Source organism: Nothobranchius furzeri, chromosome 5 (assembly GCF_043380555.1).
Source record: "Nothobranchius furzeri strain GRZ-AD chromosome 5, NfurGRZ-RIMD1, whole genome shotgun sequence".
Classification (NCBI taxonomy): Eukaryota; Metazoa; Chordata; class Actinopteri; order Cyprinodontiformes; family Nothobranchiidae; genus Nothobranchius; species Nothobranchius furzeri.
This window is the reverse complement of record NC_091745.1, coordinates 8,913,492-8,931,611: the sequence shown is the minus strand read 5'-3', so window position 1 is coordinate 8,931,611 and position 18,120 is coordinate 8,913,492. Positions and strand designations below refer to the sequence as shown.

The 18,120-nt window shown below is 44.6% G+C and overlaps 2 protein-coding genes across 3 annotated transcripts in view; one reads left to right on the top strand and one right to left on the bottom strand.

Annotated features, from left to right (window-relative positions):
- LOC107373210 (uncharacterized) overlaps positions 1–6,121 on the top strand; it is a 33,352-nt gene extending 27,231 nt beyond the window's left edge. Inside the window, exons 2-4 of one of the 2 annotated variants that reach the window (XM_054734912.2) lie at positions 4,195–4,671; positions 4,919–4,994; positions 5,155–5,349. In XM_054734912.2, coding sequence (XP_054590887.2) covers positions 4,195–4,671; positions 4,919–4,994; positions 5,155–5,209 — 608 coding nt within the window. In that variant the 3' untranslated portion in view covers positions 5,210–5,349. Of the gene's footprint in view, positions 1–4,194; positions 4,672–4,918; positions 4,995–5,154 lie in introns of both variants that reach the window. The other variant, XM_054734911.2, reaches the window with a different exon arrangement.
- Positions 6,122–15,611: 9,490 nt separating this feature from the next.
- Positions 15,612–16,905, bottom strand: LOC107373211 (sesquipedalian-1). The gene is made up of 3 exons (XM_015941374.3): positions 16,622–16,905; positions 16,242–16,542; positions 15,612–16,133 (listed from the first exon to the last, which is right to left on the bottom strand). Exons 1-3 carry the CDS (start codon positions 16,700–16,702, stop codon positions 15,736–15,738), a joined length of 780 nt encoding a protein of 259 aa, XP_015796860.1. The 5' UTR covers positions 16,703–16,905; the 3' UTR covers positions 15,612–15,735.
- Between the last annotated feature and the right edge of the window lie 1,215 nt (positions 16,906–18,120).

Below are 18,120 nucleotides of genomic sequence, written 5' to 3'. Positions count from 1 at the left end.
TGCTGCCCCTCCTCACAATATCCAACAGCCCAGTGTCAATGGTGGACTCATTCAAGTTCTTGGGAACTATCATTTCCAGGGATCTGAAGTGGGAAACAAACATCAACTCCATCGTCAAAAAGGCTCAGCAGAGGATGTATTTCTTATGGCAACTAAGGAAGTACGGCCTACCACAAGAGCTGCTGATCATCTTCTATACTGCTGCAGTCGAATCCATACTTTGCTCATCCATCACTGTCTGGTTTGGGTCAGCCACAAAAATGGACAAATGCAGACTACAGCGTATTATTAAAACAGCAGGAAAAATCATTGGTGCCCAACTGCCCTCTGTCCAGGAACTGTACATCAGCAGGACCAGGAAAAAGGCAGTGAATATTGTCCAAGATGCCACACATCTTGCATCTACTCTCTTCCATCTCCTCCCATCTGGCAGACGCTATAGATCACTGTACACAAAAACTACCAGACAAAAGAACAGTTTCTTTCCTTCAGCCATTTCTCTCCTGAGTCTGTAGATTATTTTACCATCCTTTTATTATAGTTTTTAATACTTATGGATATGTGTGTGTGTGTGTGTGCGTGCGTGCGTGTGTGTGTGTGTGGGTATGTATATACAGGTGCTGGCCAGTAAATTAGAATATCATCAAAAGGTTGAAAATATTTCAGTAATTCCATTCAAAACGTGAAACTTGTACATTATATTCATGCAATGCACACAGACCAATGTATTTCCAATGTTCATTACATTTAAATTAGATATTCATAAGTGACAACTAATGAAAACTCCAAATTTGGTATCTCAAAAAATTAGAATATTCTGAAAAGGCTGAATATAGAAGACACCTGCTGCCACTCTAATCAGCTGATTTACTCAAAACACCTGCAAAGGCCTTTAAAAGGTCCCTCAGTCTTGTTTTGAAGGCACCACAATCATGGGGAAGACTTCTGACTTAACAGCTGTCCAAAAGACAATCATTGACACCTTGCACAAGGAGGGCAAGACACAAAAGGTGATTGCTAAAGAAGCTGGCTGTTCGCAGAGCTCTGTGTCCAAGCACATTAACAGACAGGCGAAGGGACGGAAAAAATGTGGTAGAAAAAAGTGTACAAGCTCTAGGGATAACCGCACCCTGCAGAGAATTGTGACGACAAACCCATTCAAAAATGTGGGGGAGATCCACAAAGAGTGGACTGCAGCTGGAGTCAGCGCTTCAAGAACCACCACGAGGAGACTCATGAAAGACATGGGATTCAGGTGTCGCATTCCGTGTGTCAAGCCACTCTTGAACAAGAAACAGCGCAAGAAGCGTCTCGCCTGGGCCAAGGACAAAAAGGACTGGACTGATGCTGAGTGGTCCAAAGTTATGTTTTCTGATGAAAGCAAGTTCTGCATTTCCTTTGGAAATCAAGGACCCAGAGTCTGGAGGAGGAGCGGAGAAGCACAGAATCCACGTTGCATGAGGTCCAGTGTAAAGTTTCCACCGTCAGTGATGGTGTGGGGTGCCATGTCATCTGCCGGTGTTGGCCCACTCTGTTTCCTGAGGTCCAGGGTCAATGCAGCCGTCTACCAGGAAGTTTTAGAGCACTTCATGCTTCCTGCTGCTGACCAACTTTATGGGGATGCAGACTTCACCTTTCAACAGGACTTGGCACCTGCACACAGTGCCAAAACCACCAGCACCTGGTTCAAGGACCATGGTATCCCTGTCCTTGATTGGCCAGCAAACTCGCCTGACCTTAACCCCATAGAAAATCTATGGGGTATTGTGAAGCGGAGGATGCAATACGCTAGACCCAACAATGCAGAGGAGCTGAAGACGACTATCAGAGCAACCTGGGCTCTCATAACACCTGAGCAGTGCCACAGACTGATCGAGTCCATGCCACGCCGCATTACTGCAGTTATTGAGGCAAAAGGAGCCCCGACTAAGTATTGAGTGCTATACATGCACATTCTTTTCATGTTCATTCTTTTCAGTTGGCCAACATTAGAGAAACAAACATTTTTTCATTGGCCTTTAGAATATTCTAATTTTCTGAGATACCAGATTTGATGTTTTCATTGGTTGTCACCTATAAATATCAAAATTAAACGTAATAAACATCGGAAATACATTGGTCTGTGTGCATTGCATGAATATAATGTACAAGTTTCACGTTTTGAATGGAATTACTGAAATATTTTCAACCTTTTGATGATATTCTAATTTACTGGCCAGCACCTGTATGTATATATGTGTGTGTTTAAATGAACATGTGTGTGGGTATACATGTTCTTATGTGTTTTTAGGTATTTTTATTCTCATTTATTGTGGTTGTTGTATGTTTTAGAGAGCGACCATCTACCGAAGACAAATTCCTTGTAAATGTACTTTTACTTGGCCAATAAATCTGAAATCTGAATCTGAAATCTGAAAATCTGAGGAAGTGTGACCTTTGGCTCACAAATGAGGCCATTCATGTCGCTACAACATAAAGGGGAAAAAATTCTACAAACTTAAAATGAAACTTTTTTTAAACTAAATATCATTAATTTATATTACCTATTAATAACTTAGTTAGGAATCTTACTCTTAAGAAATTTATCTAGTTTGGATTTAGTTTAGATCTGTGGCTGTCAGAGGGCGTATGATCTGATATGTTTGTTCTGTTGCTAGCTGCTAATGGGTCCTGCTTTAGTTCGTTGAAATAGTCTTGTTGAACACAGATGAATAAAATAGATTTATTAAGTTTTAAATGTTACGTAGTTTGTCGAAGTGAATATGTTCTGGCTTTCCCAATATTTAGCGACTATGCTGTTAATGCTAATTTAAATCCCATATTTTATTTTTGTGGTATCTACCGGAAGTGCTGATGACTAGTGTCATATTTAGCTTTATGAACCCTGCAGTGTAGTAACAATTTTGGTCCACCAAAGGAAATCCTTGATCTCGAAAAAGACATTAACGGATTGAGTTATCATGTTTCCATCCAGTTAAGTTTAATAAAACAGGAAACTTTTACATCTCGGTGCTCTTGGCCAGTTCACCACCACACACAACAATTGTGTTTAACACTGTTACATAATTACAATTTAAATAGTGTTTTTAGCTAAATGAAAAGAGATAGATTGTTAGACGAGACCTTTTTTTGCTAACACTGTAGCATTTTATTTTGAAAGAATTTACAGAAAGTTTTTCTACTAACTTTTAATTTTATAAATGCAGTTTCCTGTTCTATAATAGGAGGTACGAGCCTCCTATTGGAAAATTACTGCATGGGTGATTATCTTTCAACTAACAACAAGTTATTTAACCCCAACTGGTGCAATGAGCTGCTTCTCATTTCATAAACAACCATGTAAAGATACGTCTGGTGGTCGTGGAAAAGATGTTAGTCTGTGTGAGAAGGGTCAGATCGTTGGCACCAAGCAGAGAAAACATCTAAGGAGATTGTAGAAACAACTAAAACTGGGTTAAGAACTGTCCAACACATTATTAAAAACTGGTCTGAGTCCAGATGGACCCTGATCCAGAGTGATGGTGCATCGGGGTAAGAAGAGAGGCAGATGAATTGCCTAGTGCCTTCTGTACAAGCCTGTGGGGGCAGTGTTATGATCTGGGGTTGCTGCAGTTGGTCAGGTCTAGGTTCAACAACAGGATGTGTGCCAAGATTGAGGTCAGCTAACTACCTGAATGACCAGGTTATTCCCTGATGACACGGACATATTCCAAGATGACAATGCCAGGATTCATTGGGCTCACTTAGTGAAAGAGGGGTTCAGGGAGCATGAGACATCTTTTTCATACATGGATTTGCCACCACAGTGTCCATACCTAAACCCCATTGAGAATCTTTGGGATGTGCTGGAGAAAGCTTTGTGCAGAGGTCAGACTCTTCACATCATCAATGCAAGATATTGGTGAAACATTAATGCAACACTGGATGAAAATAAACCTTGTTACAATACAGAAGCTTATCAAAATTATGCCACAGCGAATGCATGATGTAATCAAAGCTAAAGGTGGTCCAACGAAATATTAGAATGTGTGATCTTTTTTGGGGTGGGGACTTTTTTTTGGCTGGGCAGTGAATGGATTGCTATTGACATGTGAATAGCATTTAAGCAATATGGCAAACATGCTCCAGAAAAACATCTCAAACCAGACTTTAATGAGCATTTATTTCTTATCTTGGATCTGTTTTTCCGTCCAGAACTCCCACTGCATTATGTCTGGAAAGATGAAGAGGGTCTGACTGACCAGCAGCTCTGTAACCCGGAGAGGGCCTCCAGTTTGGAGCAGGAAGAACCAGAAGCTTTACAGGAGGGGCCAGAACCTTCACAGATGAAAGTGCAGCAAGATGACCCAGAGCCTTTGCAGATTCTTGAACAACAGGAATTCAGCATCAGTCAAAATAAAGAGCAGCTTGTACTGCAACTGGAGACTGTTACCTCTTTTGTGACTCCTACTTATGAGGATCAAGACCACAATGAACCAAAACCAAACTGTGACCAACTCCTATTTTCAATGTTTCCCGATGCTGAGATCCAAGAACAGGAAGGAAGCAGAAAAGATGCAGAATCAGGCAGGGATGAAGAGTTTAAACTAAATCGGAGAAGTCCACAAACCAAAGATAACAGAGGCAATGGAGACGGTTCAAAACTAGAAATGCACACAAACACTCACACAGGTAAAATCTGTTTTATTGTGAAATCTGTGGTAAATGTTTTGATGAGACTACATGATCCATTCAAACCATTCAGACAGTTCTGTTTTTAATAAGACTTAATGATTTACACTGATATTTAATAAAATCCAATAATAATGAGGAACATTTAAAGTTTTAATTATGTATCACCGTCAATACTAATGTTTTAATGAGGACAGAATTTTTGGAAAGTGGTTTTTTATTCTTTTTTTTTCTGTTTGCATCATAGGTAAGGTTGGTCAGAAACATAGGTTACTACATCAGTGTTTCTGCTTTAGAGGAATAGAACCTTTCTATGATTTGAGGTATTTACCACAAACAACAAGAGACAAAATTGATTTTTGTAAAAACTTTAATCACTTTGTGACTTTGTTCCTCTTGGTGTCAGTTTCTTGAGATTTATCAGATAAAAATTAAATGAAATCTTTTTAAATGTCACATTAATATAAATATTCTTTTATTTAGCCTGTCCAGAACTCCCACAGCATCATGTCTGGAAAAAGGAGGAGATTCTGACTGACCAGCACCTCAGTAACCAGGAAATGACCTTCAGTTTGGACCAGGAGGAACCAGAATATCCACGGTTGAAAGAGGAACAGCAGGAACTCTGTATCAGTCGTCAAGAAGAACAGATCGCTCTGAAGCAGGAAAATGTTACCTTCATGGTGAATTCTGCCTCTGAAGAAACAGACTGCTGTAAATCAGAACCAAACAGTAACCAACCCATTTGTCAGATTTCTCCTGAACCTGAGAACCAAGATTTATGTAAGAATAAAAACTCAGAAATAGACAGACATGAAGAATCAAAGCAAAATAACATACGTAAACAAACCGAAGGGCACGGAGAAAGTTTTGACGATCACAAGAAGCCATTTTTATGTAAAATATGTGGAAAATCTTTCCGTCACAATAGTATTTTTATTCATCACATGAGAACACACACAGGTGAGAAGCCATTTCCATGTGTAACTTGTGGTAAACGTTTCTCTCAGAAGAGTAACTTAACTAAGCACATGAGAACTCACACAGGTGAGAAGCCATATTCATGTAAAAAATGTGGTAAATGCTTCTCTCAGAAGAGCAACTTGACTAAGCACATGAAAACTCACACAGGGGAGAAGCCTTTTCCATGTTACATCTGTGGAAGGAGATTCAGAAAGTCATCAGCTTTAGGTCTTCATATAAGAAGTCACACTTGAGAGTTTATTCATAACAATGTTTTGCTACCAATATTTTGATAATGGTGCAAACTCACACAGGTGAGAAGCCATATTCATGTGAAAATTGTGGTGAACTTTTCTCTCAGAATATTATCTTGACTCATCACATGAGAACTCACACAGGTGAGAAGCCATTTGCAATGTGAAACTTGTGGTAAATGTTTCTCTCAGAGTGAAAACTTGACTAAACACATGAGAACTCACACAGGGAAGAGGCCTTTTCATGTTTGATGTGTGGAAGGAGATTCAGAAAGTGATCAGCTTTAGGTCTTCGTATAAGAAGTCACACTTGAGAGTTTATTCATAACAATGTTTTGCTACCAATATTTTGATAATGGTGTAGTGGTCAACTCAACATTTCTAGAGTCCCAGTCACACTCAAGTCCTCAGTGTTTGAGTCCAAGTCACTAGGTCCTACAGGCCAAGACTTGAGTACAACGTCCAATTTTAACTCACTTTTTATGTAGAAAATGAAGATATATTACTATTGTAGGAATTAGCAGGTAACCTATGCTAATATTAGCTTGTTATATTGGGTCAGATTACTGGACCAATATAACCACAACTTCCGAAAGCATTTGTAAATGTACAGGTGACATGCTGTTTGTTGTTTTTGTGCCAAGGTGGATAAACGAGGGCCCGGGTGGGATTGATCCCTAGATTCCTGGGTGAGAGTCACTCACTAACCGGTCAGCCAAAGGGACATCCCCTTGGCCAAGTAGCCAGGGCACGCGTGACTCTCACCCAGGATTCTGGGATCGAATCCCGCCCGGGACCTCGTTTCTCCACCTTGCCACATTTTCAAATTGATGTTATGTTGTTTTGCCACATGCATTAGCTTGGGGACATTCAGCTGCTTGTTTTCTTGTCGGCTTGCATATTATGTATCTGAAATCCACGTACCCTGCATTTTATCTTTATTTATAACAACAAACTGACATTATGAAGGTGATTGTTTTTCATTAGTTTTTGAATCAGATACAAAAAAGTCTTTATTTTTTATTTTTTGTTAAAACTACAAAATGAATAAATAGGTTATGATTTATAACTATGTAAACATGTCTTTACTGCTGACTGAACATCTGATCAGCTCCCTGTATCTTTTGAGTAGAGAAATAGTCAGCATGTACAAAGGGTTTTTTAGCCAAGAAATCTAGACAGACAGTAGCCAAAGTGAAATGATTTTGCTCTGCATGTCGGTCTAGCCATGCTCAGTTGGAGCGTCAGCAGGCCCGAACAGTCTCATGCCTTGCCAATGGCGATCTTTCGGTCTGGTAGGCGGGGTGACGCAACGCAGCAGAACAACTAACATACCGATGGCTTAGGGCTGGGTGCTATGGCCTAAAATCAATATCACGATATATTGAGGATTTCACCCTGATGACGATAAATGAACAAGAAATACAGGAATGTAAACATAAGTTGTCCACTAGATGGGGCTGCCACATGTATTACGTTAAATCACATTATTTATCTGACTCAAGGTGGTACAGCTTCTTAAAAGGACATGAACGTTGCCAACCAACACACATCTTTTCATTTATTATCAATTTTATTGACATGGGAAACGTTATCTCAATAAGAGTCAAAAATTTTGATAACAATAAATTTTCGATTTATTGCCCAGCCCTAGGTTGGCTTGTTTGAATTGGCTTTGACATCAACTTTGGGCTATTCAGACCTGTTCTTTTCTTTGAGTCAAGAGCAGATAGAGGTACTTAAGTCCTTTATTTAGAAAAATATGTATTTGGACTGACATCTGTCGCGTTGAGTATATCAAGTGGTTAATTGTCCAATAGCAGGTGGTGACCACTTGAAAGACAACTTTAGATTTCCTCCCTTGACTGAGTTATCTCTATGGGTTGTGGCTAGACTATATGTATTTTCACATAAATAGGATGGCATGCCAGGCTAAGAGTTTTATCCTGGCAATGGAGAACCACAACATTAGCCTTGGGACAACAAAAAAAGGTATTAATTGTAATATCAACAATTTTGGGAGTTGATGGTGTGTTTAAAACTTTGATAACTAGACGTATCGTGGCATCTAAAGCCGGGCGTACACTGTGCGACTTTTTCACTTTTTTGAGCCGATTTTCTACTCGTGCGAGAATCCACAAGATAGGGGCGAGTTTTGCGCTGAGCGTCGTGTAGTATACAGGGGGTTTCGAGAGGCAGTTAACACCACGTGACCAGCTACCAATCAGCAGTCGTGAGCTTGCACGGACTTCTGGCGTGTTTGATATTTTGCTCGTTCCTCGTGAGGGTATCGCACTGTTGAAGCGGTGCTGCGAGCAGCTGCGACCTAAGAAGTATCAGAACCGCTCACGGCGCATGCGCAATCATGCATCAACACCGCTTGCCCGCTATTTCCCTAATAACACACGTTGTTCGTTTTTATTTCTACACGTTTTTTTACTCACAAAGATTGTCAAGAAAGCGTGTTTGTCGTGTTCTTTCAAATTAAACTGATCACAAAACACAGATTTACTTTCTTTATTTCATTTTCCTCATCCAACCCCCATAAATTCCTGTGTGTCCTCCTGCTGCACTCCCGAAGGACAACAGGCAAGTCAAAAAAGTCTGACGTGTTGTGCAATAACTGCTATTTTTAGCATATTTTTAGGTCCGATGTGTTGCTGCCAGACGTACAGTGTGAGCAGTCAGGTCGCATCCAAGAACTGGGTCGTACAGTGTGAGCACATGACTCTTGAGATCTGCCCTGTGAGGAAGTCGTACAGTTTGCGCTGATGCTGAGTGCTACAAGTGAAAAAGTCGCATAGTGTCCGCCCAGCTTAAGGGAGAGCCCAGACGCCCTGCAGAGAAAACTAATTTCGGCCGCTTGTATCCACAGTCTTATTCGATTGGTCACTACCCAAAGCATGTGACCAAAGATGATGATTGGAATGTACCAGTAAATTGAGAGCTTTGCCTTCCGGTTCAGCTCTCTTCACCATGACAAATCAGTACAACGCCTTAATCACGGTAGATGCAGCACCAATCCGCTTATCACTTTCCCACTTCGTCTTTCCCTCACACGTGAACAAGACTCCAAGATACTTAAAGGTGCACTATGTTAGTATATGTTGAAATTTTTACAGTGACAAAATCCCAAAATAGTCTATTGTTAGTCTTTTTGGAAGGAAGGTTATACTGAAACATATTTCATATCCAGCTGGTTGTGAGGATTGTTAGTTTTTCTCCTTTTAAAACCATGGAAGGAGGGACGTAACTACTGTTTACCATCAGTGAGTTTGGCTTATCGTGTCTCCTGCAAGCTAATACTGCAGCGTAGATGATTGTAATCTGACGACAGCTGGTAAAAAGCTCCAGAGTTGTTGCAGGAACCAAATTTTACCACAGGATGGCATTTTTACCTAATTTCTACATAATGCACCTTTAAACTCCTACAGTTGAGGCAGTTCCTCCTCCTTGACCTGGTGAAGGCACTCAACCCTTTTTCGATTCTAGACCATGGTCTCGGATTTAGAGTAGCTGATTCTCATCCCAACTGCTTCACACTCGGCTGTGAACTGCTCCAGCAAAAGCTGGAGATCACGTTCGCCTCCGGACCAGAAGTCGACAGAAGTCGATACCTCCTGTCCTGAAGTCGGTGCCTCCTGTCCTGAAGTCGACGCCTCCTCGTGTCCTGAAGTCAACGCCTCCTCGTGTCCTGAAGTCAACGCCTCCTCGTGTCCTGAAGTCGACACCTCCTCGTGTCCTGAAGTCAACGACTCCTCGTGTCCTGAAGTCGACACCTCCTCGTGTCCTGAAGTCGACGCCTCCTCGTGTCCAGAGGTCTACGCCTCCTCGTGTCCAGAGGTCGACGCCTCCTCGTGTCCAGAGGTCGACGCCTCCAGTCCAGAAGTCGACGTCTCCTCCTCCAGTCCAGAAGTCGACGACGTCTCCTCCAGTCCAGAAGTCGACCACGTCTCCTCCAGCGTCTCAGCCTCCGGTCACCGCCGGTCCTGCCCTCGCCAGGCGCAAACCTCCCAGAGCCTGTCGTCGTCTCCTCCTCTGCCCCAGACGCAGGCCCCCCAGAGCCCATCATCGTGTCCTCCTCTGCCCCAGACGCAGGCCCCCCAGAGCCCATCGTCGTCTCCTCCTCTGCCCCAGACGCAGGCCCCCCAGAGCCCGTCGTCGTCTCCTCCTCTGCCCCAGACGCAGGCCCCCCAGAGCCCGTCGTCGTCTCCTCCTCTGCCCCAGATGTAGGCCCCCCAGAGCCCGTCGTCGTCTCCTCCTCTGCCCCAGACGCAGGCCCCCCAGAGCCCGTCGCCGTCTCCTCCTCTGCACCAAACGCAGGCCCCCGGACTCTACTGGTCCCTGCCTCTTCTCCACCGCTCCCTCGGTTCCTCTCGGCCCCCCTCCTCCCGCCCTGCTCTGTGTTCCTGTGGGCGTCTGGAATCCGCCCTTTGAGGAGGGGGTACTGTCACACCTTGTCCTGTCTCCCCATTCTGTTCAGTCAAGTGTATCTGTTAATTGCTCCCACCTGTCTCTCGTTTTCCAATCACCCAAGCTCCCAGCCCTCATGTATTTAAACCCTCTCAGTTCTGTGTCTTTTGTCGGTTCATTGTTTCAGTGTCAGCGTGTTTATTATTAAAGCCTTTAATCGTTCGTGTCTGCCTGCCTGCCTTCTTCACCCGCGTGTGGATCCTCACCTCCGCTTCACTCACCAGCACGCCTGACACTAAGAGCCTTTAAATATGATTTGTGTCATAATAAATAGTGATACGACACAGGGAATAAGTATCGAACATATTTTATTTAGTACTTGGTTGAAAAGTCTTTGTTGGTGATTACAGCTTCTAGATGCCTCTTGTATGGAGAGACCAGTCGTCTGCATTGCTCAACAGTTATTCAGGCCCATTCTTACACACAGCTTGTTAAATGCTTCTTGAAGTTTCTTTGGGCTTCTTTTATGAACTTTGATCTTCAGTTCTCGCCATGCATTTTATATGGAATGTAGGTGATTGACTGGGCCAATTAAGAAACTTGATTTTCTTTCTACCCTCTTTTCATTTTCAGCTTTCTGGTAGATGGCAACATATTTTTTATCTAGAATGTCCCAGTAAATTACTCCATTCATCCTGCCTTCAGTAATATGAAGTCTGCCAGCACCCTTTGCTGAAAAGCAGCCCCACACCATGATGCTTCCACCCCCAAACTTACTGTTGGTATGGTGTTCTTGGGGTGGTGGGAAGTGCCATTTCTTCTCCAAACATGGTGTGTAGAATGACAGTTCAGAGACAAATCGTAGAGGATAAGGACTCATTCCTACTAATACGTTTATTTAACAACAGTATTTACCATTAGAACATCTTGTGGGCTCAGAATCAGTTGCTTGACTTGTCAAGTCTGCCATTTTTCACAGTCCAAATCTTGCCTTGCTGACCAGACTTTTTAGCGCAATGGTGCCCTCTAGTGGACGTTAGATATAAACAAAAGCACAGTGTCAGGCCTGACAGAATAAAAATTTGATTATTTATCTTTTTAAATAATACCTTTAAAGGAGAAACTGTACATTTATTCTGCTCACACCTGAATGCCCCCTGGAGGTATTATGTTATTTTAAATATAGCTTTTTATTAAAATGTTCCAAATTCTAACTTTAATGTTGGTTTCGTCTGACCATACTATAATCTCTCAGAATGTCCACGGGCTTCTTCAAATGCTGTTTTGCAAACTTTGACCAGGCCTCAACATGCTTTTTGTTCACCAATGGAATTTTGCATGGTAAGCGTGCATGGATGCCATGGTGGTTCAGTGCATTGCTTATAATTTTCTTTGAAACAACAGTATTTGCCGATGCAAGGTCTTCCTGGAGTTCTGCATGAGTAGTTCTTGGCTCTTGGAGATCTCTGATTATTCTTTGGACTCCTTGAACAGGAATCTTATGTGGAGCACCTGGTCGTGGCTGGTTTATGGAGAACTGATGCTCTTTCCATTGTTAGAGTGCTCACAGGAACATTCAGCATTTTGGAAATGCACAAAACATTCCCATCAGAATGTTTTTAATAAGAAAGCTCTTGGAGAGTTATTTGCTTTTACCCATCATGAAGTCTTTTCTGTGTGCATCCTGGGTCATGAGATGCCTTTATAGGCCTTCAATTAGGACTAAAGCAGCTGATATCAATACTGGTATGTTTCATGTGATCTCCTGGCTTTCTTTACCATTCTGCACCTTGTTTTCCTCATGTACCTTTTCCTTAATTTTTTTACTTTATTACACATAACTCAATTTATGAACTGAAAAGTTTAGATGTCTGCATGAATTAAATACTTGAGGTGACACTGACATGTGGTGGAAAGTTTTTGTCAATAGAAAAGGCCCTACTGATAAGAATGCTGATTGCTCTCCCCACTGTATGAAAGTGACCAAATTAGAGCCATTTTGTGTGATAATTTGGTGGGATTTTGAATTGCCCTTCGTCTTCCTCCACTTATCCGGGTCGCGAGGGCAGCATCCCAACTAGGGAGCTCCAGACCGTCCTCTCCCCAGCCACCTCCAGTTCCTCCGGCAGGACCCCAAGGCATTCCCGGACCAGATTGGAGATATAACCTCTCCGTGTCCTGGGTCGACCCGGGGGTCTCCTGCCGGCGGGACATGCCCGAAACACCTCCCCAGGGAGGCGTCCAGGAGGCATCCTGACCAGATGCCCAAACCACCTCAACTGACTCCTTTCGATCCCGAGGAGCAGAGGTTCTACTCCGAGTCCCTCCCGAATGTCCGAGCTCCTCACCCTATCTCTAAGGCTGAGCTCGGCCACCCTATGGAGGAAACTCATTTCGACTGCTTGTATTTGCAATCTCCTTCTTTCGGTCATTACCCAAAGGTCATGACCATAGGTGAGGATTGGGACGTAGATCGACCGGTAAATCAAGAGCCTGGCTTTCTGGCTCAGCTCCCTCTTCACCACGACAGATAGGCTCAGCGTCCGCATCACTGCAGACATCAAACCAATCTACCTGTCGATCTCCCGATCCCTCCCACCCTCACTCGTGAACAAGAGAGTTGGCAAGCCACCCTTTCCCGGTCGAGAACCATGGTCTCAGATTTGGAGGTGCTGATCCTCATCCCAGCCGCTTCACACTCGGCCGCAAACCTACCCAGCAAGAGCTGAAAGTCAGAGCTGGATGAAGCTAGGAGGACCACATCATCCGCAAAAAGCAGAGACGAGATTCTCCTGCCACCAAACTTGACACACTCCACACCACGACTGCGCTTAGAAATTCTGTCCGTAAAGGTTATGAACAGAACTGGTGACAAAGGGCAGCCCTGGCGAAGTCCAACCCTCACCGGGAACAAGTCCGACTTACTACCCGCTATGCGGACCAAACTCACGCTCCTAAGGTAAAGGGACTGAATGGCCCTTAACAAAAGGCCACCCACCCCATACTCCTGGAGCGTCCCCCACAGGGTGCCCCTGGGGACATGGTCATAAGCCTTCTCCAAATCCACAAAACACATGTGGATTGGTTAGGCAAACTCCCATGCCCCCTCCATCACCCATGCAAGGGTATAGAGCTAGTCCACAGTTCCACGGCCAGAACGAAAACCACATTGCTCCTCCTCAATCTGAGATTCAACTATCGATCGGACCCTCCTCTCCAGTCCCTTGGAGTAGACCTTTTCAGGGAGGCTGAGGAGTGTGATCCCCCTATAGTTGGAACACACCCTCCGGTCACCCTTCTAAAAAATGGGGACCACCACCCCGGTCTGCCACTGCACAGGAACTGCCCCCGATGACCATGCAATGTTGCAGAGACGTGTCAACCACAACAGCCCTACCACATCCATAGCCTTGAGATACCCAGGACGAATCTCATCCGCCCCCGGGGCTCCGCCGTTGTGTGGTTGTTTGACCACCTCAGCAACTTCTGCCCCAGAGATTGGACAGTCCATCTCCAGGTCTCCCGGCTCTGGCTCCTCCTCGGAATGTACGTAGGTGGGATTGAGGAGCTCCTCAAAGTATTCCTTCCACCGCCCGACTATAGCCCCAATTGACGTCAGCAGCTCCCCATCCCCACTGTAAACAGTGTGAGCGAGTTGCTGCCTCCCTCTCGTGAGGCGCCGGACAGTTTGCCAGAACCTCTTTGGTTCAGATCGAGAGTTTTTCTCCATGGCCTCACCAAACTCCTCCCACGCCCGAGATTTTGCCTCGGCAACTGCCACTGCTGCACCCCGCTTGGCTATCCGGTACCCGTCTGCTGCCTCCGGAGACCCACAGACCAGCCACGCCCTGTAGGTCTCCTTCTTCAGCCTGACGGCTCCCCGAACCTTTGGTGTCCACCAGCGGGTAAGGGGGTTGCCACCATGACTGGCACCGGCCACCTTGCGACCACAGCTAGCAACAGCCGCCTCAATAATCGCAGAGTGGAACAAGGCCCACTCGGAGTCAATGTCCCCCACTGCACTTGGGATGTGGTCAAAGCTCTGCCGGAGGTGGGAGCTGAAGACCATCTTGGCAGGTTCTTCTGCCAAGCGTTCCCAGCAGACCCTCACTATGCATTTGGGTCTGCCAGGTCTATGCGGCATCTTCCCCTGCCATCTGATCCAACTCACCACCAGGTTGTGATCAGTTGACAGCTCCGCTCCTCTCTTCACTCGGGTGTCCAAAACATACGGCCGCAGGTCAGATGGCACGACTACAAAGTCTATCATCGACCTGCGACCTAGACTGCCCTGGTACCAAGTGTGCCGATGGGCATCCTTATGTTCGAACATGGTGTTCGTTATGGCCAAACTGCGGCTCGCACAGAAGTCCAATAACGAAACACCACTCGAGTTCAGATCAGGCAGCCCGTTCCTCCCAATCACACCCCTCCAGGTCATGCTGTCATTGCCCATGTGAGCATTGAAGTCCCCCAGCAGGACAATGGAGTCCCCTGATAGAGCACTATCTAGCACACATCCCAGGGACTCCAAAAAGGTTGGGTTATCTGAACTTATATTTGGAGCATAAGCACAAACAACAGTCAGGACCCGTTCCCCGACCCGAAGGCGCAGGGAAGCTACCCTCTCGTCCCCCGGGGTAAACCCCGACACACAGGCAGATAGTCTCGGGGCTAACAAAAAGTCAACCCCAGCCCTCCGCCTCTCACCCAGAGCAACTCCAGCAAAGGAGAGTGTCCAACCCCTCTCAAGGACTTGAGTTCCAGAGCCAATGCTATGTGTTGAGGTGAGTCCGACTATATCTAGCCGGTACCGCTCAACCTCTGCCACAAGCTCCTGCTCCTTCCCTGCCAGCGAGGTGACGCTCCATGTCCCAATAACCAGTTTCCTTGTCCGGGGATCGGACCGCCCAGGCCCCCGCCTCGGTCTGCCACCCGATCCACACTGCACTGGACCCTTCATGTCCTGCGGGTGGTGGGTCCACAGTTGGATGAGCCCATGTATCCAGTTCGGGCTGGGCCCGGCCGGGCCCCATGGGCGAAAGCCCGGCCACCAGGTGCTCGCTCTCGGGCCCCAACCCCAGGCCTGGCTCCAGGGTGGGGCCCCGGTAACCCTCCAGGCCGGGTACCCCTACTCTTTGTTTTAACGTCCATGAAAGATCTTCTGAACCGTTCTTTGTCTCATTTTTTGAATTGGATTACTTGAAATCTTATAGGTGAAGATGTACATGCAGTAAAGAACTTCAGATGCAATGCCTGGTGGTTAATAAGACATCTGGCTAAAAGAAAAGAGGGAGCAACCCTTCTTCATGGTTCAGTACAAAACACAAAGATTTTAAACAATGTCGAGGACTCAAACTCCATGAATACACAGATGAGTAACTAACAACAGTTCAGTCCTAGTTCCCTTACACGTCTTTAGGTTATCTCCCCATCACTCCAAGTCAATTAGATCTCGATCACTGCTGTCCTCCTGTGGTTGCCGACTCCTCAGCCATTCATCTCTTGCTTTCTTTACTTCCTGACCATAATGATAATGGAGTTTACTGAACTCCACCAGTGGATCGGACCCCACCAAAGGCCATTCGCCGTACAAAGGGGCCGGTCCATTGAGTGGCGTCACATAAGCATTCCTCCTTGGCCACAGTTTGGGAGACTTTTTGGGTACTACTGCTTTAGTTGGTATTGATGGGGCTTGTAGCACGGCACTGGCGCTGAAGCTCCTCCCCTCTCTGATGACTGTTGATGTCACCTGTACAGGTAACAAGAGGCTGTTTGGATAGAGGGGACAGGCAGAGGAGCTGGTGTCACCAGATCCTTGTTGTTTAGCTTCTGCAGAAACAAGAATGTGAATTATTGTTTCTAAACGTACACATTTGGTAATGAGAAAGGCAGTGGAGACATGTCACAACCAACGTGACCTGTGTTCTCCTGGCCCACCTTCATACTGCCTCCCCAGATCTATCACCAGCTGCGACAAGAAACAGTGGCTAGCTGGGAGCAACGCTTTCACCCAGCTCTCCTGAGTCAAGTGATCTCCAGCTGCTAATCTGTAGGTTTTGAGTCCAGGCCCAAACACAAGGGAGAAGGAAAACGGTCCATCTGACTCCGAGCACTGAACTGCAAACCTCTCCAGCACAATGACGCCCAGCAGATGTCGATCGGCTGGACGCTCCTGGTAGAAGAGTAGATTAGCCTTCAGGACAAACCATCGCCGCTGATAAGTGGCAGTTTGCTCTTTCTGTCAAATCAGAAAAAAATAAATGGTTGTTGATGATGTGATAAGAAGACTAACATGAGATCTTGTGTTTGATGAAAACCTTTTTGTAGAGATATCCTTCTTTATCCACCGGAGAGGTGCATGATAGGTAATGGGTCATAATCTTCTCGTGGATCTTCATCTTCACTTCTAATAAGACAAAGTGATGATTATTTAGGAATGTGGAAAATTAACTCCATTAAAACTTGTGAAAAGGTGATCCTCCCATCACAGTGATTCTATGAATAATCACGTAGCTTGACTCAAACCTGATTTAGACATGCAGGCAAGCCCAAATTGTGCTTTATTACGAGATTAATCCTTGTAAATAAACTTTAATTTAACACTTTGGCTTCTCATTGTTGCAGTAAGTTTTAATTATTACTAGAATCTAATGATAAAAATCTGCATACATTTTCTCTTCAGTTTTCAAACTTTTTTTTAATTATTTTTATAAGTAAAATAAATTATTACCAATTCAGTACATCAAGTGGAATCTATTTGTGTGCTTTTGTGAAGTGCGTTTTATTGTGTGTTGTAATTTTACATTTTAAACAGGTCAGTAAGTGTGTACGTTAACTCTAAAGGGACTTGTGTTCAGAAGATTGCGCAGAAGCACAGTTACAACAGGAATATCATTTAACCAACAGCAACACAATTTATGCTTTCACCATCACAAACTGAGCACTCCTACTACTATTACAAAAAGCCAGATAATTAGTGGGAATAGAAAGAAACACATTGTTGAAATTAGAGTCAAAATGAAATAAGTGAAGTGAAAGTCACAACAGCTGGAATAACACTAAGGCAAAAATATATATGGTCTGTGCCATAAAATGTATTATTCTCACTTTGAGTGTCTCAGACTGCAATAAAAACAGAAAGGAATGAGTCAGACTTACCTCTGTCAGAGCTGAATCTGTCACAAAGTTCATTTATGCTCCCCCTTCCTGGTATGTGAAGCCAACTGCTTTCTACCAGGTTGATTCAACCAAAACCAGACAATGTTTGACTATTTAGCTTTAGGTTACTAATGCCGGTTCTCTCACAGGGACGAAAAGACGGGTGTTGAAATATAAATAACCCGACCCACTTCCTGGTAACAATACCCTGATGCGTTATATTCTCTCGAGCCTGCCTTGAGCTGATGGACTGAACCACACAGCTCACCCATTTGGTGTGTGTGTGTGTGTGTGTGTGTAAATATATATATGTATATATATATATACATATATATTTACACACACACACACATATATATATTCCAACGTGACCAAAACTGTTCTGATAAGTACTGCACCTGTCGCCACCTTTTACGTGCATACATATCCTCTTTGATGAATGTGCCTGGAGGGGGCAGGGATATCTTTGACTTCATGGTAAGCAGGTGATTTGGCGTCAAGGGCTCTGGGCTGCTTGGGTCACTTAGGTTGTCCACCGTTAGAGGCCTGCTGTTGACAATCGCCATTGCCTCATAAAAGAATGTCCTTAAAGATGCGTCATCCATTCTGCCAGATGAAAGTGAAACTGTGGAGCGCAGAATGTTTCGAATTGTCCTGA